Consider the following 23,609-nt stretch of genomic DNA (forward strand, 5'->3'; position numbering starts at 1 on the left):
TCCACATTGCGTGTTGTGAGAGCGTACTCTCTGCCGAGGGCAGGCAAAAGGTTGGCCGCACCTATAACATGCTGAATATCGTAGGGTGAAATAAGAAGTACATGAAGTGCGATGACTATACGCAGGGCGGGTGGTGATTAGATAACGAAGTTTAAGGGGCAAATAGTGAATGTGATTGACCGTGATGTGGAGGAGGCGGCTTATAGTCAATATTGCTGCGTGCTGCTGAGGACATACTGCTGATGGATGATGATGACGATGATGATAGCTTGTAAGGGTGGAGGAACGGGCTGCGGTTGATGAGGACCATCGTGCAGTGTTAAAGCTGTGACGGGACTCAGGCCCTCTGGACCTGCTCCAATTGCATGTCTTAATCTCGGCGTACTCTCGCGTATCCGGATTACCGTTTCTAAAAGTGCGTACATTCCAAGTTCTGCAAAAGCAAGCAAACAACCAAGCAACGCCGCCTTCTTCAGGCATTAAACGAGGAGGCACATTTTTTTCCCCCTCTTCTTCGGAACACACCCCGCATCCCGGTACTACCTCGTTCGTCACGGCTCCCTTCCCTGACAGCGCGCTGGTTAGCGCAAGGTTGAATACACGCGTACACTCGCAGATAGTCGTGTACACGTACACGCGCTCCCGCGAAATGAATGCGTACACCACTGATAAGACATCCCAATGTGGAAACTTGAAAGATCAACTAAGGGTCACGGCGCGCAGGGTGCGCGCCCATGTACAACATTAACCCTTTCGAGGTGGGGAAGCTTCGCCCGCAGAACTTCCGCGTGCATTCGCAGGGCGTGTCCACGGCCGGTATACACACACGCACACACCAAAGACACGGCACAACGCAAGCTCTCGAGAGTGCTGCGCCGTCAACATCTACCGTCTTACCACTTCCATGATGCTGGCTATCCTAACCGTCTAGCTCCATCCACCTCGTGTCGTTCGTTTGACTGTTCCTCGCACCAAGAAAGAGCGCTACCGCGAGTAATGACCTGCTGTGTATTGTAGTGTGGTAGGTGTTGGTCGGCGAGCGCGTTTCTCATGCTCTTATGCAAACCTCTTGCGCGTGCGGAGACGCTTCGATGTTATCGTCACCCTCCTCCGCGGTCGCTTATTTTGCTCGCGTAATCTGTCTTACGTGGCGTGGCGCGGGGTTAACGTCTCGGCTCTTGGTGGAGGGGTGTTGGACGGACTAAGATCGTTTATGTAGGCCACGAGGGAGAGAAGGAGGTGTGCCCTGCGGTAAGACGGAGTGGCTTCCGGTGGGGTGAAACAAAAATTGCCTGTCTACGTCCGCACGCGCGCACACCTACCGTCGCGCGTTTCGGCACCTCGTTAGGCCTGATTGTGCGGATAAGGCGGAAGCCTGGGTCGAGAGTAAGAGAAGAAAACAATGGGGACGGGAGGTGAAACGAAAGGTGCGGTTGCTGTCGTTTTTTCTCATTTCGTTTTTGTTTTGAATTTTCAGCTCCTTGTTCCAAGTTAACTGTTCCCCTGCTCTTTCGAGTAAAATCTACGTCGCGTTGCGGTTGATTTATGCGACTCACTGACTCCGAGTAGTAATTCGTGAAGGGGTTAAAAAAAAAGAAACGCGCAGCGCAGAGAAAAAAACAATCTGGAGCAAAAATTTTAGGCTTTTTTGGAGCTGAGAATCACACGAATTGTTTTATTTTATTTTTTATTGATATTAATTTTATTTCCAAAGCATGCACATGATTCGTGAATGGGTAAAAAAGCACTTGGGAGGTCCCAAGGTAAGCACCACAGCCGACATGTCCCGGTATAATAGTTAAAAAATGAATAAATAGCCACAGACAGCAGAACGCCGAAATTAAAAACAGCGAATACATACTAAGCATAAAAAAAGAGAAAGATGGGTACAAAAACCTAAAAAAATATTGCAATAAGAAATAGGTACACTGAATAAGTAAATTCATACGTTGTATGTCTGCGTGCGAGTGTCTGCGTGCGTTCACATACGCATATATTTATGCATCTATTAGGGCTGAGCAAGTCGTGCGAGGTGCAAATCCTGTTAGCGCATTTCATGCATCTATGCTGCTTTCGTCCTCAACGCAACGAGGGATCGGTAAGTCGTTGAGCATAATAGTTAGCGCACGCGCTATTTTAGCACCGGCCCGTGTGCGCTGATAACCACTCTGCTGAAGCGCGCTTTTTACGCGGGTTAACTGGATCTGACCGGAGGTAACCTAATACATCTTCATTCATCTCGGCTGCGTGACGGGGCATTATGCAGGCATTATCGGCCGATCTCCTTCGTTTTCTTCCGTTGCACTTGTGTTCACTCTTTAGGGCCTAAATGCCAGCTATTGTGCGTTAAGGAAACAGGAATAAAGCGCCACACGGATGCTGGCGAGCGTCATCGGTTATACATGCATATAAACAACAGCTCCTCCCCCTCCTCCCCGAAGTGGCAGGGTTATCGCGAGCGGCATTTTCTTCCGTGCCTAACAATTGATGGCCACGCCGAGTTCATTAGTTACGAGCGAAGCGCCTCTCGCTTTTCTGTTGTTTTTCTGCTCATCAGTTTAAACTTGGCGCCACGAATAGGTTGCACAACCTTCTCCGGTCGTTCGTTGTATAACCGGTATAGTATATGCACTCAGCGTGTTGTTGATCGGGGTGCAGCGCGTATGGTTGGCTCGTTTCGTTCGCCGCGGTGCATGTGCACGTCACCGGTTTTTGGATGGTTTGGCGCGTCTTGTTGATAGTGATCTGGATTCGTGCTTATGATTGCTTGCGGAAAGGGCGAAGACAGCAAGCCGCACCAGCGGAGGTTTGGACTGAAGACGCCGACCACGAATATTCTCGCTTCAACCGCATTACAGGGGCAATAAAAACAAAATACAAGTCGAAAAGTTAAAACCCCCGTGTGTTCGAGATTTCGGCGCACGTTAAAGGGACCCTGCAGCACTTTTTTCTACTTTTTTTTTTTTTTGAGATCGTAAATGCTTCCTGAGGGGAGTCAACAAACACACCCAGTACTTAGATTAGGCGGTCGCAAAGTACCTCAGCCAAAAATTACTGCTCTATGGCCATCAGATAACTTTTTCTCTCTTTTTTTTCTCTCTCTTTCGGTCTTGACGTTCTTCGACCTTCGAATTACGTTACTGAGGCCATGTAGCGGCTATTGGGCGGTTTTCCTTCAGTTGCAGCAATGAACGCTTTTGGACAGCAGCTTTAAAAATAAAGCCACAAAAACAAAGCAGAAACGGAACGCGTATCTGCCGCGACGAGCAAATCACACAGTGCCGCTCCGCGCTGGCGATAACTTTAGCTTACGCAGTGCTTCCAGACGCGAAGGAAAGACTGAAATAGGTCATCCAAAGTGTTGCAGGGCCCCTTTAAAGATCCCGAGGTGGTCAAAATAAATCCGGAGCCCTCCACTACGGCGCGCCTCATCGCCTGTGTAGCGTCGACGCGTTAAACCCCACAATCAAAAACAAAGCACAACTTTGTTTAATTTGAAGGAGCTATCCCTCGGTAACTGACATTAGTTACAAAAGACGTTTTTCAACAAAAAATAGTACACAAGAAATAATGAAAAATTTAACATTTCGCGCTACCCTGACGGCGAATGTACAGGAGAATAGGTATCATGGGTATGCACTAAAAGCACAGTGATAAGTGCGTTAACTGGACGTTAATATTCAAATGATACGATTAAACAGAGCTAGAGGCAACACTTCAATTTCCCGGTCATGTTTCTCGGCGGTGGATTACGTCGGCGGCTGCCAAATCGCTCAAACAAGGGGCTGTGACGTCATAGTGAAATCACCGGAAGGTGGCTCTGGAGTCGCCACTGCTTCGACTGTTTTCCTTAACGTCTCCGTTATTTGTTGGAAGTTTGAAACAATTGATATCCTTGTTATCAGTACAAAGCTGTCTTTCTAATGGAACAAACCTGTATTTTGTCTTAATGGCCCCTTTGGATATCTATCTCTATCTCTCTCTCTCGGATAGGGAATCCACTTTCCTATCCGAACCAGGGTTAGGTTTGTTGATACCGTTTCTGAAGGGGAGGGAGAGTACAGAGAAATGCAGTAAGCTCTCCTTATAACTATTTCATCAGGAAGGAGGAAAAGATTGTTGTAAACGGTAGTTTTATATAAACGGCTGTGATGCCTAAGGTGGATTTCAGATGCGTGGAAGCGGGCCCAAGTTGACGTTCTGGCCAAGTCATCGAGTGCTTACTCTATGGGTAGAGAAGCCTTAAATATCAGCTGTTAAAATGTGTTCGAAAGAGTGATACAAAACACACCCTCGGCACAGACGCAGCAGTGACACAAAGAAGCAGTGGCTGAAAGACCACCTGTGTCGAGGCTTAGGCGCTCATAAGTTTTTCCGAGGTATGCAAGGGCGCAGGGTGCCCAAAATCCCAACGTGCATTTTCCCACAATCCTTCGCTGATTCGGTAACGTCGGCGGTCACGAGACACTCCTAAGCCTACATGGCGTCATTTAACTTTCACGAAAGCGTTTGTCCAGTAAGAACTTTGCGTGAACAAACCAAAACCGTCATTTACCATCAAATACATCATCATCGGAATTTTGAATATGCCGCATTTTTGCGGTTATAAGCTCCCCCACGATTCTACCACCCTCCCCTACTTTCGGTTGAAAAAAATGAAAAAAAAAAAAAAGTCTTCATGCGAATCTAAACACCCGCTTTTCTAAGCGACCATCGCAAGGTGGATTTCAAACGCGTGGAAGCGGGCCCAAGTTGGCGTTGTGGCCAAGTCATTTATGAAGTTGTCAATTACAAGCCGTTCAACGGAACAGAAGACGGCCTGCTTCGGGTTACTGAGGGCGGCGGCACAAGCGGCCAAACAGATTTAAATTGCAGTGAGGGTGATTGAGGACCAGACATAAAATGTGGATTGACTGTCTGTTCCTATTTCTATTTTGAATCTTGCCAAACAGAACACTATTCCTTGCGCCTGTCTCGTCGGGATATGGCCGCAAAAAAAAAAAAAAAAAAGTGGTTGGGGGAGGGGGGAAATTTAGTTTTTTTTTTTTTTAAATCTAATCCCCCTCCTCCATTTGGGGCATCGTGATCGTGGAAAAAAGGGGGTGCTTAGGATCGATCAAATACGGTATATATACTGGGAGAGCACAATACGCACCATTTAAAACCAATGTGACGCCACTGCTACATTTCGCGGCCTGGTCATTCGTCGGACGTTCCTTGGACGTTCGTGTCCCCCATGGCCGCGAATGGCGCTGCCTCAGCCACAAAGTAATTCCTTGGCAAGTTAGCTTCCGTGTCCGTTAAAACCCCCGGAACAACAGACCCCTTCTCGGCATTGACGGGTATAGCGAACCGTCCGCGACCGTTCATTATGCATGCGTATCTTTCCGTTTCCGCGGCCAAAGAACCGCTCGCGGATCCTGAAGGTCTCGCAACGCGCATTTATCGAGTCTCCGAAGTCGGAGAGGAAAGGGAAGGGCCATTGTTGCGCGTCGTACGCGACGGTCGTGCCAAGAGCCTCGGGAGAAGGCCGGCGCGTGTTGGAAAATGGCGTCGCTCGTCCATTTGTCTTTGCTCCCGTAGCGCCGCCCCTGGCGTCTCGCACGCCTTAATTGCGCCGCCGTTGCGCGGTGCTAACTTACGCGAGTCAACCTTCCAATTAAGCGTCGTAAATTAAATGGCGGCCGCGGAATGACACACTCAATGGCTCTATTTGCATGCGCGCACCTTTAAGCGTCTCCAGGCAGCACCCCGCCGAACGCCGGCAAGGAATGAAAAGGCCATACAAGCGTTTCTACAGCTTCTGTGTTTGATTTTAGTTGCTGTCCGCTGATTGGACTGCAGAATCCCTTGTCCGTGACGTTTATTGCTCTTATATTGTCACAAGAATCGTGCATATGTTGACGACTGCACCGTGATGACGTCGTTCCATGGTCTCATACAATGAGGGCGTTTGATGTGTGTTCTCAGCCGTGCCTGCTCAGTATACGGGCCGTTGCGGGAGTTCTCGTCTGCTTTTTCGTCTGCTCTAAGTGCGCAGGGCGTGCTCTTGCTATCACGGGCTGAATGACGCCATATGGGGCCAATTTGGCCGACCGAGACCCAGTACCGCCCGTGAAGGACGTGATCTGGAGATACTAGCGCGTTGTCCGAACGCTAATCGTTTCAAAACTTACGCAATTTGGCGTTGCCGATGAATGTTCGCGTGAAGCAGCAAGCGCGTGAACACGGGTTATGTCATACGGCCGCTCGCGGGCTGCCGAAAACGTGATCGTCTGCTACGTGCGTTAGTACACGGATGGTATTTTTCACGCAAGCCTGCCACCGGAATATATATGGTGCAACGTAGTTTGCAGTTGTGACATTTGGAAGCCACCCCCTCGTTGCCATAGAGTTTCACACTAATATATACAAGAGGGAAATCTGGCGCCACTGTCTAGGCGAGCCGCGCTTCAGCGAGTGTTCTGTCATGTACCGGGCAGGCCCGTTACACTTGTCCTTGGCATGGCTCACGAACAGGCTCAGAAGTTGGCTCTGGCTGCAAAAAAGCAGCAATACTACTGTAGAAGGTTAATGATATTTTTTTTTGTTATAAAATTGAACCTCCAAGAAGATTAGTTTGTCAGTGATTATGTAGAAGCTTCATACACGATGAACAAGAAAAAAAGATGTTACCCTTTTTTGTTGATTTCGGCTTCGAGACAAAAACGAAGCCATATGGCTAGCTAAGCCAAGTAGGCGAGGAACGTCGCTAGTGGAAATGGCGCCGCCTACGGCGGCCCGCGACTGCAGCGACAGATTTCCCTCTAGTATCCTCCCTGTTCTGTGGTATATATTAGTATGAAACTCTATGCGCGTTGCTCGCTTCGATTACATGTTCAAATCTTGCACAAGTCGTGTCGTTCCTCCGTTGCAGTGAAGTGTGCGAATGTACTCGTCCTGTCACTGCGGCCGAAGCGATGCGAGCGTCGTTGAGCACGGATGCATACGAAGCGGTTGGTTGAGGGAAGGGCAGTTTCGGTGGATGAAGTATAAGAGCGGGGTATTTCGATTGGAGGGGAAGATTGAACCCACGAAATAATAAATGACAAACTTATTTCTACGTGGCCGATTTATTACCCGCTTTGGCAGAGGTGAAATAAATTACGAAACCCTGCGAAACGATTCAACACAGTGATTAAAATTTTAATTATATCGCTCAGGGCGTAAATGAACCCCACTACGACTATACAGAATGCCTACCGAGTGGTGAAATTGCGCTACGTAATGTATGTATGCAAGTTTTCATCGGTTACATGGGCACGATGGCTCAAGTCGCCCTCTAAAAGCTGAGTTTCAGGCTTTTGGTGTGATACCACCTTCCACCAATTAAAAGGCAATTTAAGCAGTGCCTGACAGATCCTTAACGCGGCGTTAGTATTCGGCCAGCTTCACTCGGAACCACCGTTGAGTGTAATGAGTCGTCACGGAAGAGAAATCAATAAAACTTGACGTTGGCCTAGTTGGGCACACATTATTGCTTGAAAAACATCACGTAAAACTCGGACGAAGTAGACGGCAACCACAAGAGATTGTGGCTGTCCCCTACTTCGTTTTACGCGCTGTTTTTCAAGCAGTAGGAGAAATCATTTTTCAGGTAGCGCTTTATTTCTTCTTTTTCGGCCAGTATTTACTTCTTGCTGAATCTCGTACAGTCTGGTCCAAATAAAGTTTTCTCCTGCTCTTCCTCCTTGTACTTATCGGCCAGTAATCTGGCCTTCATCAGAGTAGGTCTTGCTCTGATAGAGGCCAGTCCACGGGCCGATGCAAAAATGAACCTCGATCGTCGACGTGTTTCGACGTATGTCCCATTCTCTATAAACGCTCTTTTCCCGCGTTCTCTGTGACCTTGTTTTGTTTCCACGCTAAAGTTGCACATCGTTATAACGAACACTTATATAGGGGATTATCGGGTATAGCGAACTAAATACGAACTTTGGTTGGTCACGCTTCATTTTCGATAACACTTATTCTTTTATAACGAAAGTGAAATTGTGAGAGCCGCGCGCACTATCGGATATAACGAGGAAATATTTGACGAGTAGGCTGAGAAGCTACTTCAAAAAACCCCCGTCGACCGAAGCTGCGGAAGTAGAAAAGGCCCCTTTGTTCGTGGACACTGTGGAAAACTTTATCCTGCTTAGTGCTGTGAATAGCCACCAGACAAAGATCACATCCTTCCTCGAAAAAATAGGAACGCAGGCCCGTTTTTGTCAAATGAACTTTGTTCTGTTGTAATTTCCTGTTTCTGTTGTAATTGAGCGCGCAATGCCACAAGCAGGAAGATAAGGATTACCTTCGTTATAGTAGGTTCGAAGATAGAAATAATGTGTTTTTGTAGCAAGGATTTTTGTGGGAACCAGATTGCCGATTGGTTTGAACCAATTTGTAATTCTACTGTTACAACGAATATCGGATATAACGAACTGAATTGCTGTCGCGGCACTACTTCGTTACAACTAGGTTCGACTGTACATAATAAAATTAAGTTACCAGACGGAGTTTATTCGTGATTCGAGCACAAACAATGCTTAAAGGGTCATCCCCCCCCCCCCCTTTTTTTTTATGTCTGCAGGAGGTTCTCCGCTGCCGCGAACGAGGCCCGTGTTCCCGGAGCCCCTGGACGTGTCACCGCGGCCCGCAGAGTCCAGGATGAGGCGGCACGCGAGGACGGCCAGCCGCTGGCAGGGTGATGCCGCGTCCTCCTCACCTTTTTCGCCTCCATTCTACTCCTCGTCATCGGCCAGGTCGTCGGGTCGGCGACACTCCCAGCGACCGCACCATGACCGGAGCAGCGACCGCCATCCGACCTTCTGGCGCGTCGAAGAAGGCCTCACCCTGCGGCTGTGGAAGGACTCGAGCCACGTGTCTCCGACGTTGCTCGCGCTGCGGTACCGGGGCGCTCCCGGAGGCATGGACGCCCGCGACCTCGTGCCGCTCGGCGAGGAAGACTCCCAGAACAACGAGGCCGACGGAGCAGGCGACGTGAGGAACTGCTTCTACTCCGGAGACGTGGTCGACGAACCGGGATCCAAGGCGGTCGTCTCGCTCTGCAACGGAATGGTAAGCGCATGCGGTTCTTTTGTCTCCAAACACTTAGTCAAATCGCACTGGCAAACAGGTCGTGTTCTTCTCTCATGCGTGCGTTACCTTTGTCGATTAGGATAGTAACTAGATCTGGTGGCTGTGATTTCGGGGTTAATACTCACCAGAATACCATGGCTGAAGATTGAACGGCCTGTGACAAGTGGAAGATAATTTTATCTCATTTATCGCGCCGTCAAAACAGGCCGGAAAGTGTTGCGCAGAATACGGTGACGTGAGCGTGACGTCATTCGGTAGGAAGTAAAACAAGGGGACATAGCCGAGTACCTTCGACGTGTTCTAGGAACTCGTGAGGTCATTCCACACATGCGCGTCTCAGTGAGTGGCAAAATAACTCTGACAACGATCACGAAATGATGCACGTAGCCCGAACTTGGAGCACTACGCGGTACAGCCTTTAATATGCCGGGAGGGAGTTAGAGAATAAATATTTTTACTTATCGAGCAGAGGCTGATGTATGGGCCCCGCCCCGTGGGAGGCGTCCCTAGTCCGAAATGCCTCGACTTCGGCTCGCCGTCCGTGCTCGGATCACCAGTATAAGCTTGGTATCCGGGTCTGGGCTGGCCAGGGAAGCCCTCCACTTCTCGAAGGTGGGGTTGGGAAGTGAGGGCAAGTCTGGAGTTCGTTGGCACTCCCATATGATGTGGTAGAGGGTGCCAGGCTGGGGACAGTAAGCGTAGAGGGAAGGTTGTTGGGTGGGGAAGATGAGGTGGAGGCGGGTGGGATGTGGGTAGGTGTTCGCCTGGAGACGCCGCCAAGTTGTAGCTTCCTGTCTGGAGAGGCGCCAGAGTGGTAGTGGGATTAATCTGCCGAGAAATCACTTTCGTGTTTCTTCAAGTGCCAGTTAGGCAGTCTGTGTCCGCGGAAACGCGTGAAGTATGGAAGGCAGGCACCTTATTTTCTGGACTTGTTAAATATATTATGCGCGGTGCCGCTCCGCGGTCCGGTGAAAACGAATGGGTGGGCGTGAGAGATGGATAGCAAGGTAACACGGGTGGTTGGTTTGTTCGAGGTTGCCAAACTTGTCGCCCAACAGCTCGGTAACAATACAACAAAATCACTTTATTCGTTACAACGAAATCACTTTATTCGAATTGTCGCTGTATACAAAGATTTTGGCATCCCAACTACAGGGCTGAAAGAGCCAATTGTCCCCTTTTTTTTATACGAATGACCTTTGATAACACCGTTACCAAGGCGTGTAGTATTCGCTCTGAATGCCCTTCGCGAAATTTTCCACGCGCTCACAGCTGCGTAACACCCGGAAAATTGCCACAATTACGAAAAGGAAGGCCGTGGAACTGCAACAAACAACCTTGCTTTTGGGGAGGTACCGCTGGTAACGAAGTCGATTTCCTGTAGCAAAGGCTATGTCGTAACGGGGGTTAACTGTACATGTCTACGGACGCGATACGCCGTAGCGCGCCAAGCTGCAACGGACAGCGACCTCCGGGTGAAGTTACCGAGAAAGTTGTTCCCCGCGACGCGCAGCCGGGAACGGCTGAGTGGATCGCGCGTGACACCAGAGTGACTTGTCCCTACCCACAGGGTCGCTGTCGGCTGCACAGCTAAGCGGCCAGGCATGTAACGCGCAGCAACGGCCTCGCAGTGCGCGACTCGCGGGCGCGTTTACCCTCGGTCGGTCGTTTCTCCGGGACGTGTCAACGAAGGTCAACTGCCGCTATCCGCGCGTTGCCCGCTGCTGGCTCTTGGAAGCTTAGCGACGGCGATGACGACGGGCCCACCGCAACTGCGGTTGCGGCGTCATGCGCGTCCCCCGTGCCTCAACCTTGTGACAGTGTTGTGGCGTCATCGAGTAGGTTCGTGTGTGCGCGTTCTGAAGCGCACTCATGTATGCGTACCTCAAGCATCTCGTTTGGGATTGTTCCGTCTTTTCACGGCGTCGATCAGCCATCACTACATCTTTCGACGCACCCACAAGCACTCAAGTCGACTATTGTTCCGTATAGACAAATCTCAACTGCATCAGATGGGACTATTTTCTAATAGAAGTGGTCTAGCAGGGCCACTGTAGCTGGGGTCGACTCTGGTCTCTGCGAAGCTGCATGCCGCGTCTTCTAGGAGGACGCTGAACTCTCCTTCATCGCTCACAATCGCCAAACCTGCCTTTGGCACGCCCTGTTCATAACTGTGTTGCTGCTACTACTTTTCAGGGCTGTAGACAGGTGGATACAAGTTAGCTTACTTGTTTGTGGGTTGGGCATTTAATCCTGAAATAAATTAGATTTTTCGTTATTAATAGAACGGAGGAGGAGAAGAAAAACGAACGGAAAGGCCGAGAGGTTATCCAGGCTTAGAGCCCGGATTGGGGTGCGCGTGATAAATATCTACCAAAACACTGCCCAGAAGGCAGGGCTGTACACCTTATGCCCACTGATGTGATTGGCTAGATACGTGCCCTATGTTTTGGCATACTCACGATTACCCTTTTAATCTTCGCAATCTCGGGGGGCATTAACGAGAGTTTCGTCTTTTTCACCAATGAAGGCATTCAGACGTCTTATGGCATCTTTTACTGGGCTATATTATTCTCAGGCCCTCTTATATTACTTTTCGGACAGCTCTCTGAACTTCTCTGCACATCGCGGACATCTTCGGCACCCACTCTCGGTGGAGCTTGCATCTCAGGTCCGAGCTAACTGCACGTGCGGCTTATCGCTCGCGTTCGTACGCCCCGTCCGCGAGAATAATAGAGCGCAAGTGCAAGTGATTGCTTATTCCGGTCTGCACACGTCGTCCGGAGAAAATTGCTCCTTTGAGGGGGGGGCGCGCTTCCCGCGGCGTAACCGCAATCTACCGATCGTTTTCTCGCCACCTATCGGCTATCGAGGTCGCACACTGATCAGGCCCGGGGGGCGAACGAAACGGAAGGTGTCTCCGAGAACAGTCAGCACAATCGGCTTAAACGCGCGCAATTGTGCAACGAGCGTGTCCGTCCGCTCGCGGGGTGAGTTTGAAGCGGCGCGTGGACTCGTGAGCCCGCATATATATATGGACGTCTGCGTCCAAGCCAAGCGTCAGGGCTATATGCCTTTCTCTCCGTTTGAGTATTCCACGAGCGACCAATGCGCGCGCGGTTGCGCATACTCGGACTGCTGCTTGCGCCGAGAATTGCGACGTGTCGGAAGATTAATGGAGCGAGACTGAAATGTGCCGACCCGGTAGCAGCGCGTGAAGGGGGCCTGCTGGCGCCGCTCTCCATAACAGGCGGCGCTGCAAAAATGAGGTGATCCGCATTTTTTTTTTACCCTAAAGCAGGCACCGCCCTGCACACGTATACTTGGCTATTGACGTTTGAGGACTGCAACGAGCCACCTGTACCGCTACGCTGGCTAGCGTATCGCGTGGGTTGAAATGACACCACAACGGGACACAGGCACATGAGCGTACTCGAAAAGGATGTTCCATTCAGCTCCCTTACCCTCCCCCTTGCGATGTATCACGGAAAAGCAGCCATTCGGCGGGCAAAGTGGTTGGAGGCTATGTTCAGCTCTGGCAAAAGAATGTACCATGGCGCCCGAAGTCCCGCGTTCACTGACTTTTTAACAGAGAAGCTGTGTAGCAAATCGTCATTTTTTGTGTCCGCAGTTAATATACCAAGAAAATATCGATCATGGGCCACTTATGGAGATTGGTTAAAACTGCCGGACATACCCATTGTGGGACATTTGCCGAGATTTGCAAGATTGGTCAGAAAACAAATCCATTGCCGTTATCGTGGCAACACTTGCTCGGAACGAGAATGACACGTCATAGCGTACGCCCTTTCGAGGTGATGTTCAGTGATTATTATTTCAAAAGAAAAGAAAAAAATGAGGGAAGCTCACACACTTATAGCAACAATGATGGAGCGAAGGTCGTTGCGGCAAAGAAGTAGTAGACCGGCTGCAATCTTGGACTTAAACCGTCGTGATGGTCTTGAAGGCAGGGTGTCGAACCGGAAGTTTTTCGGGTTCGGTTCGGGTTCGGGTTCAAGCCTTTCGGGTTCGGTTCGGGTTCAGTTCCGGCGCACCATTCCGTTCCGGTTCGAACCGGTTCGAACCGGTTCAAACGGGTTCGAACGGGTTCGGGAAAAAAAAAAGCAAGCGTGTTTTTTTCTGTTAATTTTTTTGTGCTGGGTTTTCGTTTCTTTGTCAGGTTTCCTTCTCAAAAACGAAGCCATAATGTAGGTTTTTTTGTGCAAATGTTTTGTTTTGGCCAAAAATAAGCTACCCTGCAACACTTTTTTCAACTTTGTTCGAAATCGTGAATGCTTGCAGAAAGTAGTCAACCAACACATCCAGTACTTAGATCAGGGAGTCGGAAAGTCCCTCAGACAAAAGTACTGCTCTGCCCCCACCAGATAACTTACAAACTTGCTTGAAATATTTTTCTCTCTTCCCCAGTCTTAGCGTTCTTCTACCGCTGGAATGGCGTCATTACAGCCATGTAGCGGCTATATGCCGGCTTTCCTTAAGTTGCGACATTAAAATGAAACCACAACAGCGAAGCAGAAACGGAAGGCGTATCTGCTAGGACGAGCACTGCTCCTCTGTGCTGGCAATAGCTATAACTTTTGCAGTGCTTCCAGATGCGAAGATAAGAGTGAGAGCGTTGATCTAAAGTGTTGAAGAGTTCCTTTAACTGTAAAATGTACTGCAAAATGTTTTCTATAGTAGGTCCAGGATTACAACATTAACTGAAGCGAAATGAAAAATTTGCTCGGACACATAAGACTGCATATTTGTATGAATTTGAAATCCCTGCTTTTTATGGCCGCAAGTTTATTTTTATTGATTTAGTTTCTTTCATTTTTATAATTTAATTTCATTTATTATTGGATCATAGCACTGCAGTTTTATACCCCGCAGTTGTTTTCTTGAGGAAGAAAATGACGGACGATTACGATACTGACTAATGCGAAATTTGAGTGCAGCGCAAACTGTAGTCTTCTCGGCGACGGCGCATAGATGCTGTGCCTCAGGAAGTGATCGCGTCATCAGCTAATGCACGACGGCGCGCGGCATACTCTGTCATTATCTCGTAAGGGGTCGCCTCGCACGGTCACGGAATTACGCCCTCCCCCTTACACTTTCGTCATACTTGCAACCTCCGTTTTCCTGCCAGCTCTATCTTCGGTGGCGTCTTCGTTCTCTCGTTTACAACGAGTCCAACACTGGGGGACTACGCGAAACCACAGGAGCGGGTGCTTAAGGGCTGCGCTCTAACGCATGGCTCTACGTAGCCACTGTGCAGCCATGTGATCCACTCCCTTCGCCGACAAGTGACGGGCCGCACATAGTCTCCAAATAATGCGTTCTCACCACAGTCTTCTCTAAGGCAAACAGTTAGCCTCCTGACCTGTGGGCAGCACACGGGTTCCTCCGACGCCTCCCACTCGGGGCATCTTCGCTAGAATCTTCTGGTAATGGGCAGCCTCCCTGCAGACTGCCTATTGCCCCGTCCTACTAAGCAGACGACCCGTCCGTCCACAATCGTTTTAATGCGCACCATTCTTTGCCCACAGCAAGGACCGTGTAACCCCCTTCATTTCCACAAAAATACAGATTTCACGGGAGTTCCACCTGTAATCGCTATAATAGCGTACTAAATGGAGATAACTGGTCGCACAAAATTTATGAAAAACTAAAAAATAAAAAAGTAATCACAGAAACTGGCAAACCGTGTGACACCCTGCTTTTTCCACAATAATGAGGATTTCGGGAAATTTCCACCTGTAATCGTTATATAGGGTAAATGGAGCTAATTAGTCGAACAAAATTTATAAATGTAAAAAATAAAAAAATGTAAAATAATTGCGGAAACTGGCGAACCGTATAACACCCTGCATTTCCACAATAAGGCAGATTTCGCGAGTTACAAATGTAATCGTTATAATAGCGCAAATGGAAATAATTGGTCGAATGAAATTTTGAAAAACTATAAAATAAGAAAAATATTAAGCAATTAAGGAAAATGGGAAACCGTAAAACTGCCTGCATTTCCACAATATTGGAGATTTCGCGAATATTCCATTTGTAATTATAACAGCGTCAATTGAGATAATTGGTCGGACAGGATTTATAAAGACCAAAAAATTGGCTGTAGAAACTCACACTGAGGACAAGCGGTATAGGAATGCTACGCATTAGTAGATAATTGTTTGAATTGCTGCAGAAATTTTTTAGTACCCTGGAGTGTCGCCATGGCACAGTATTTTGCGTCTCCGGCGCCTCCCCTCTCCGCCCGGGCTTCTAGTGGCGGGCCGCCCCTCGTCCCGAAATCACGCATCCTCGCAGGAATCGCCTGCCTGGCAGGCAGCCAGGCAGACAGGTAGTTTACTGGCGAGCGGGAAGTCTTTTTGGCGCGCAGGAGATCCTGAGCGCCCAACATCTTTTTTGGTTCCACCAAATGTCTAGGCACGCACGCGCGCATGCACCCCCGTTTTCGCACAATGAGCCAAAAAATTTTGCATTTAAATAAATTGATTGGTCTGCTACGCTTTTCAAGTACCCCTTGTTTCAACGGCGCTTTAGCTTTAACACGAAATCATTAGCACTGCTAGAAGTCGAAAACAGTCCCGCGTCGGCGTCAACCTCCGACTGTCAAGCGTGGCTGGTGGCGTTTAAAGCGATTTCCTTCTGCTCATCTTTCATATGCTAACGCACCAGTTAGGAAGAAAGAACGGCTTTAAAGGAGCCATGAAGAGAAAATGGAAGTTGGTTTTATTCGAAAGATTTCGTGTTTTATAGTGCCCCCAGCGCTTGTCCGGATACAAACGGTGCTTTATTCACTGAGAAATTAAACAATTTAGGTTAAAATTTTGATTTTCCCGCTCAATCGTGCGTTTTCGTGGTCCCAAATGACATCACAGGAACCGACCGCTCTGCAGCCTAGAGTACCTTCATTCCCGCATCCGCCGTACAGGGTAGAGACACGTATACGCTGGCGCCGCCATTTTCGGTTGCTCGCTCGCCGCCGAAGCAAGTCTGTGTCAAAACCGCGCTAAAATTATCGCCGCAACGCGGTTTACTGAAGAAGTTTGAATCATATTGTCTGTTTCGCGTTGCTAGGTCTCGTGGAAAACGAAAAGAATAACGCGTTGAGCCCGTTGGCCCAATTGCGGCGGCACGGGACCGTTCAAAGGTTTTCTCCACCCTGTACAGCGGTTTTGGTTTGTTCCCGCGTTTCTTTACGTTCTGTAACCTAGATGGCGCCACCATACCGTGGCAAGCGTTTGGTTTGTTTTTGCTCGCAATTAAACTTGGCTTGTTTTTGTTCTGGGAGAAAATATTCGTTCCCTGAAACAGTGCTCGCTCGACAAATGGGGTCACGTAAGACACCGTTGCTTGCGTCAATCGGCCAGTGTCGTCTGAGACAACCCCAAGCCCCGTAGTGCTGTGCAGCTAAACCAAGCATGCTGTTCGCAGTACGAACAGCAGAACGCATCAGTACTTCTATGTTTACATGTGCTTTCGTAACTTCCACTGTTTGTCCCATCATTCTTATTGCTTTGTAAAGAATGTGCCCTAAATTTAAGCGCAAATCGCTCGTTCGTCTAGTTTGTAAGCTCTACCTAATTTGCGTCTGCTTCTGCCAGCCTCCGCCAATCGCAGAGCTTAGCTCATGTGACATCATAGGTTCTATTGCGGGAAATGAGCTGGTGGGTCGCATGACCATTCCCGTTTTTCCTAATTATGTAGCTTATTTGAGCGAAGTTTACGTTAAAAGTGGTGTCAGTATGATTCTAACGAGACAATCTTTTGAATGAACCAAACTTGTGTTTTCTCTTCATGGCTCCTTTAATGACTCATTGGACGCCGTGTACAGGACGGCATTGGATAGGGAACCACCGGAGATAGGAACTTGCTAAATGGCACTTCAGCGACAGGTGAGAGCGGTTGGGCTCTACGAAAGATAATAGCTGAGTGAAGTCACAAGCAGCAGTAATTATCCCTCGCAGAGAGAGGGAAAATGAACTTTAAAAAATCGAGGAAAAGTTTCAGAGAGGCGTCCTCATTCAAGGGGTAGAGTCGACAGTCGTTTCCATCAAGAGAAACTGATCTTCCAGGCCGGAGCTGGCCAAGGCTTTTTCCCAAATCTCTATGGAAACGTGTATGCTAGGTGGATCTAGTGTGGACTTGTCGCAGCCGCCTACTGTGTGTATGAGGTTCCCAGGCTCCCCACAGAAGCGACGAAATGGAGAGAATTGTGTCCGGTCAAAGAGGGGAAGACTGGTGATGTGTGGGAAGGTGTTAATCCGCAGTGCAGGGAATAATCTTTCCTGGTTATTCGCTAGCGATTTGTGCGGGAAGGAATACATTCTACGGGAGAGCCTATAGTGCTAATTAATTTCCTGTTATGTATACAGGATGCATGCGCTCGGGCTCGGCTTCATCAGCGCTGGCTAAGCGGGTCAAATGTCCAGCCACGAGGTTGGTGATCTTGTCTGCCGGCGATGCAATTATTAGCTGGTGCCCATACAATCCTGGCTGGTCTTCGGCAGTGACCATCTTCCAACTTACACAGTAATCAAGGGAATTGGTGGTGGTCCGCAAAAACTCACAGCGTGCAGCATAAATTGGGAGAACTTTAGAGGTATCCTGGACGATGGCAGTGCGACTTTTACTACACATGAAAAGTTTGCTGACGCTATCTATAACGCGAGGGCTGCATCCGAGAGACGTTGTTTGCTTCCCAAAGAAGTATCAGCGATAGACAGTGAGTACGAGCGCCTTCGCGCCCTTCGCAGGAGAGCAGAGCGGCGAGCACGCAAGACGTCGTCTCCTGACGACATTCGAGCTGCTAGACGTGCGCAGAAACATGTCCAAAAGCATATTCGCAAGCTCGCTAAACTGCGCTAGAGCCAGTTCTGCTGTCGGCTGGATCCACGAAAGCCACTAACACGTATATGGCAAATTGTTTGCACCTTAAAAACCCCGTCAAGTCCACTTCACCCGTTCTCGAAGGTTGCTCTTCAGAAGGGCGTTAGTGAAGTGAGTGTTGCAGAAGAATTTTGCATGAAGATCACCACTTCTCCCTGCAACGTTGTGATCTCGGAGGTGTCCATGTTTTGTCACTCCACCACAAATGCGACGCTGATGGACGAACCCTTCACCATTGAAGAGCTCACCAGGGCGTTGAATAATCTCAATTTGTCTTCTTCCCCTGGCGCTGATGGCACCACGTATTTAGCTCTACGCCACTTGGGCCCAAAAGCTCTCCATCAGCTCCTCTCCGTGTACAACGAATCGTGGCAGAGAGGGCGCCTTGAAGCCAGCTGGAAAGTCGCCCGGATCGTTGCGGTCCTTAAGCCAGGCAAGCCGGCAACCGATATAGATTCATATCGGCCAATTGCACTTTTAAGTTGTATTGGCAAGGTGATGGAGAAGATGGTGTTAGAACGGCTTGCTTGGGACCTTGAAAATCGAGGTGTTTATCCATCGCAGATGTCTGGATTCAGGAGACGACGAAGCAGCACGGATAACATACTTTCACTGGCGGTGGATATCTCGCGACAAAAAGCAGCTGGAAACATTACCATAGCTGTCTTTTTGGACGTCAAGGCAGCGTTTGACAGCGTGGCACACGAAGCTATCCGAAGAGAGATGACGTTCGTAGGGCTGCGAGGACGTATGTTCCAGTGGCTCTGCGATTACCTACAACATCGGTACGTCTATATGGTCACCAGTGATGGCGCAACGACCGAGCATCCTGTCACAGATGGAGTTCCTCAAGGCGGCGTCTTGAGTCCGACTCTTTTCAGCATATGCCTTATACGCCTGCCAACGGTTCTTCCCCAAGGCGTCAATATTTCGCTGTACGCAGATGACATCTGCATGTGGGCCTCAGGCAAAAACCGCCGAAACATTCGTGCCGTACTTCAGAGAGCGATCCTGGCGATGCGAAAGTACCTGAGATGCTGCGGGTTGATCTTTTCCCCTCAGAAGTGTGCAGCGATTGCGTTCACTCGGCGTGACGTCTCACGATACACGCTCAGTGTAGAAGGTACGCAGATACTCTATGTCAAATGTCACAAATTTCTCGGCGTCGTCTTTGACCGCTCAATGTCTTGGACTCCTCATATCCGGCAGCTGAAAGAAAGGAAGAAAGAAAGGCAGCTTTTGTGCGCATTTTGCGCATGCTGAGTGGACAATCTTGGGGATGCTCCGTGTCCTCTCTTCTTGGACTCTATCAAGCACTCTTTCTCGGCCTTCTCCGCTACAGCCTGCCGGCCCTAAGTCAACTGTCTTCTACAAATTTGAAGGTCATAGATTCAGTGCTGGCGACAGCTCTACGCGTGTGCCTGGGTCTTCCCAAATGCACGTCGACAATTGAAACACTGCGGGAAGCTCGGTGCCTCTCTGCGTCAGTGCTTCAACATCAAGAGTGCCTTCGAACGTCACTACGCCATGGCACTCGGTGCCATGCGCATCATCTGGCAGCCACCACTGCATCCCATGTAAAAGACTCGCTTTCAGCAAATTTCCAGCGACCTGTGAAGCCAGCATTGCCACTGTGGTTACTTGCACCATGGAATATAATAACGACAATTCCCGGAATAAGCAAAAAGTCGTCCATGCCCACACCTGCACTGAAGTTTTTCACACTTGAGTATTTATTTACCGCGTACGCAAGCCACACCCACGTTTATGCGGATGGCTCAGTGACCGAAGAATCATCTGCCATTGGCGTGTGGATTCCGTCGGTCCAGTGCACAATCAGGAAAAAACTGAGCCATAAAACATCATCCACCGCTACTGAGCTAGCGGCTGTAAGGGCTGCCCTTCATTTCATTGGTGCACATGAAGCTCGACTATGGGTGATCTTCTTAGACTCACGGGGTGCTCTGCAAGCTCTAAGAAGGCTGTCCAACCACTGCAGTCAGCTTGTGTGTGAAATCAGTGAAATTCACACAGCGGTAGTGCACGCGGGCCATTACATCGTGCTTCAATGGCTTCCTGGTCATTCGGGAATAGAAGGAAATGTAATATCTGATGCAGCCTCCAGCGCTGGCCACTCTCTGCGTAACACCACACAGCTTCCTTTCTCTCGAGAGGATGGTTGTGCCCTTATCTATCGAACTGGTTGCAGAGAGCAAATGTTGAAGTGGCAGCACCCTCGCAGCGGATATCCACCTCTACATGGAATTGACCCTTTCTGTAAATTCCGTGTTCCACCCGACCTAAGCAAAGCGTCTGAAGGTGTACTGCATCGTTTGCGTCTCAACGTGGCTTACACCCGAAGCTTCAACTTCAAAATAGGGTGGGAGGATTCACCACTGTGCCCCACGTGCGCTGTGCGCGAGACTACCGAACACTTGTTGTGTATATGCCCGCGATTTTCCGCTGCGCGAGTTACAGCGGCGAGCTGCCGGTCTCGTGTTCGACGCGGAGCAAGCCTTCAGTTGTGTCACTTTCTTGGACCCTGGGACAACAACAATGACTCATATTTAGGGACAAAAATTCTTCTGCGTTTTTTGCGAGATTCAGGACTAGACAAAACTTCGTAATTCTTCCATTGTGCGCATGGCTACGTCTGTACGCGTTTGCGTCGTCGTGTGCGCTTTGACTCCTTTTTTCTTGTTAGGCGCTCTGCGCTTCCTGGGCTCCATTCGCTCAATTTTTATCTCTTTTCCTTAACTTTATTTCGAGTTTTTCCTTGCACTACATTGCGTGCCATTTTTATTGAACTTGTTTTTTCTCTCTATTGCAGCTTTCCAGATCTCTCACATTCACTTCACTGCATTGTAATCATCCCCATCTGGCGTAGCAAGCACTGCCGCTAGCAGAGCTGACCTCTCCAGCCCACATTAAAGAGTTCTGTCTCTCTCTCTCTCTCTCTCTCTCTCGTTGGTGGTCTCTGCTTGTTCATTCAAAGTGTTGTAACATGCAATAGCCTATTGGCAAAGTTGCGCCACGCCTGATAAGAGTTTGTTATTAGACTTTTGGCGGCCCTTTGGCTAAGCGCACGTGCTATCGCCTCATCCTCAGCTTGGAAGAGGCTGTGTCCGGGGGTTGAGATGCTACATCTGTGGAAGGCTGCAGAACGGTAGCACGAAGAAAGAGAAGGTATCGGAGAATGCTATCGGATGTCTTTCGCATCAAACCAGTTGATCGTTCCTTTTTTTTCTCTTTCAGTTTAGTTGCTTCCTAGTCTTACCTCATATATATACACATTTTGAGAATCTTTTGGTGAATATAAGACATGCATTAGGCAATTAGTTTTTAACTTCATTGCGAGATGTAAATCTTACGCAAGAAAGAACATAAGAGCGTAATACGTACATAAAAAAGGCCTTTTATAGCATTCAGGTGATCGACACATAACTTTCCGGCTGTTTTGTGCGTAACTAAATTTCCTGATTGGTCGAGAAAGAGAACGCTGCAAAATTTATAAATGCAAAGGACCCCAAATATATCATGTTTGGTCCAACCCTCTAATCCGCCTTAACTGACCCGCTAATTCCTCTAATCCATATTAATCAACACCACAGTCCCACTAATTCACATTAGTTCATTCACTCATCTCACTAAACCACCCTAGTCTACCCACTAATCCGCGTTAATCGACTTAAATCCATGCATCGAAATGCTATCGCATTTACTTTAAAAGTGAAAATGAGAAGGCCCCTATTTTTTTTTTCAATTCTTATGTTCTCCTAGGGCAGTAACCAAAGGACACAACGGCACTGTACAAGAAAAAGTTATGGTGACGTAGAGAACTTTGAGTGTTTGTGTGCCAGTGCTGTTTTTATATAAGTGTCCACTCAAACTAAAATAAGTATAAGATACGGATTTATTGTTGATGGGGTCCCTGAAGGCCTTCACAAGCGGACACGGATGCATTCGAATTAACAACGTGAAAACTTCACACGATTTTAAACACACTGCAGATAGAAACCATAAAGAATACCCCATGATATGTTGCCACGGAATATGCGTTTTAACTTAAGTTATTGTAAATGCAAAAAGATAATTTGGGGAGATGGGCAATACCTAAAGCAAACTAATAGTGTATACGGACTATACATTAAATTTAGGGTAATAATAAGATGAGAACCTTATGGGCCTTGGGAACTGCAGACTATGCAAAATATTGCGTGGTGGCGTCTGGCGAATGGTAAAAATATCTTCGGATGCAAGGTAGGGTACCGGGATGGAAAACTAGAAATCACAGTTTTGAGGCCCCGGAACCGGTTCGGAACGGTTCCTTCAATTCGTTCCGGTTCGGGTTCAGTTCCAAAATGGCGGAAAAAATACGGTTCCGGTTCAGTTCCGGTTCCGGGCAAAAATTCGGGTTCGGTTCCGGTTTTCGGTTCGGTTCCGGTTCCGGTTCGACACCCTGCTTGAAGGTCGCATACAGCTTCGCTACCTCCAAGTCTTGCGCGTTAGTGTGAGCTTCCTTAATTTTTTTAATAGAGCGTTGCGTGTGTGAGGCTTTTCTGCAGAGCACAAGCGCGGCGCCAAACGGGGCGTGTGGAGACTGGGCCGCAGGACTCAGATGCTGTGCGGCAAAGCCAATATCGTGCCACTGCCACGCTGGGACAGGACTCGGTAAAAAGTAGGGTTAGCAAGACGGGTTTCACTGATTAGTGTGAGGGATGAGGTACAAAAATTTACTATGGGGACTGAGGTCTCAATTTCGTTGATTTTTGAAGCGTTTCGAGGGTGCGGCTTTTCTGGAAAGCTGTAGTGCTGCGCCAAAAAGTGCTGTTGCAGAGGCTGCTGGAGAGAGAGCGAGAGAGAGAGAACGTCTTGATTCAGTAGAGCCTTGTAGGAGTGGAGCCATGCGCCGTCCCGGATGCTACTGCTCTCTCAACCAGCACTTCGACGCATTGCGGCATAGCCAACACTGCACCGCCGCCGGGGTGTGAAGCATGAGAGTTACTGAGACGGGTTTCACCGTTGAATGACGCGGCACGTCAACCATTTCAATACCCTGGCGGCCTGTTAGTATAATAGCAACGGCCTGGAAGTGTGGATTGACCTGGTTTTTCCTGTCAGGAAGCAGGGTTACCTCCAACCGAAAGATTTCAGTAACGACAACACCGAGGGGCTGCGAGTGTCAGCGTCAGCCGAGGATTGATTGATTGATTGATTGATTGATTGATTGATTGATTGATTGATTGATTGATTGATTGATTGATTGATTGAAAAGTCACGATGAGTCAAGTTACCCTTGAAATAAAGACTGCCGCGTACACCGCACGAAAATCCAAATTGGCCGTCCAGACTCCAGACAGTTTCCTTACACCAAACTTATAATTCGCCCTCGACTTCGGCTTTGCGGCGTTCTTCTCCCGTCACCTTCGCCCCTACCAACAGCAAGATCTTGGCGACGCAGTGTCGGTATTACCTAATGCTAACCTCGCCCTCTTTTTGTAATCAGCTTCTTTTATCACGAACCCTACTCGCCTCGCTAAGCATATAAGAACGTCTTCGGGGTCCCTTGGCCAAGGCTC

At 48.7% G+C, this 23,609-nt stretch overlaps 1 protein-coding gene across 3 annotated transcripts in view; it reads left to right on the forward strand.

The window, feature by feature from the left end:
* Adamts-a (ADAM metallopeptidase with thrombospondin type 1 motif A) overlaps positions 1 to 23,609 on the forward strand; it is a 379,948-nt gene that overhangs the window by 130,674 nt on the left and 225,665 nt on the right. For all 3 annotated transcript variants that reach the window (XM_077689813.1, XM_077689812.1, XM_077689814.1), the window contains exon 2: positions 8,615 to 9,102. In XM_077689813.1, coding sequence (XP_077545939.1) covers positions 8,615 to 9,102 — 488 coding nt within the window. The remainder of the gene's footprint in view (positions 1 to 8,614; positions 9,103 to 23,609) is intronic.

This window comes from Haemaphysalis longicornis, unplaced genomic scaffold (genome assembly GCF_048455015.1).
Source record: "Haemaphysalis longicornis isolate Haplotype H1 unplaced genomic scaffold, Haemaphysalis longicornis Haplotype H1 scaffold_10, whole genome shotgun sequence".
Taxonomy (NCBI): domain Eukaryota; kingdom Metazoa; phylum Arthropoda; class Arachnida; order Ixodida; family Ixodidae; genus Haemaphysalis; species Haemaphysalis longicornis.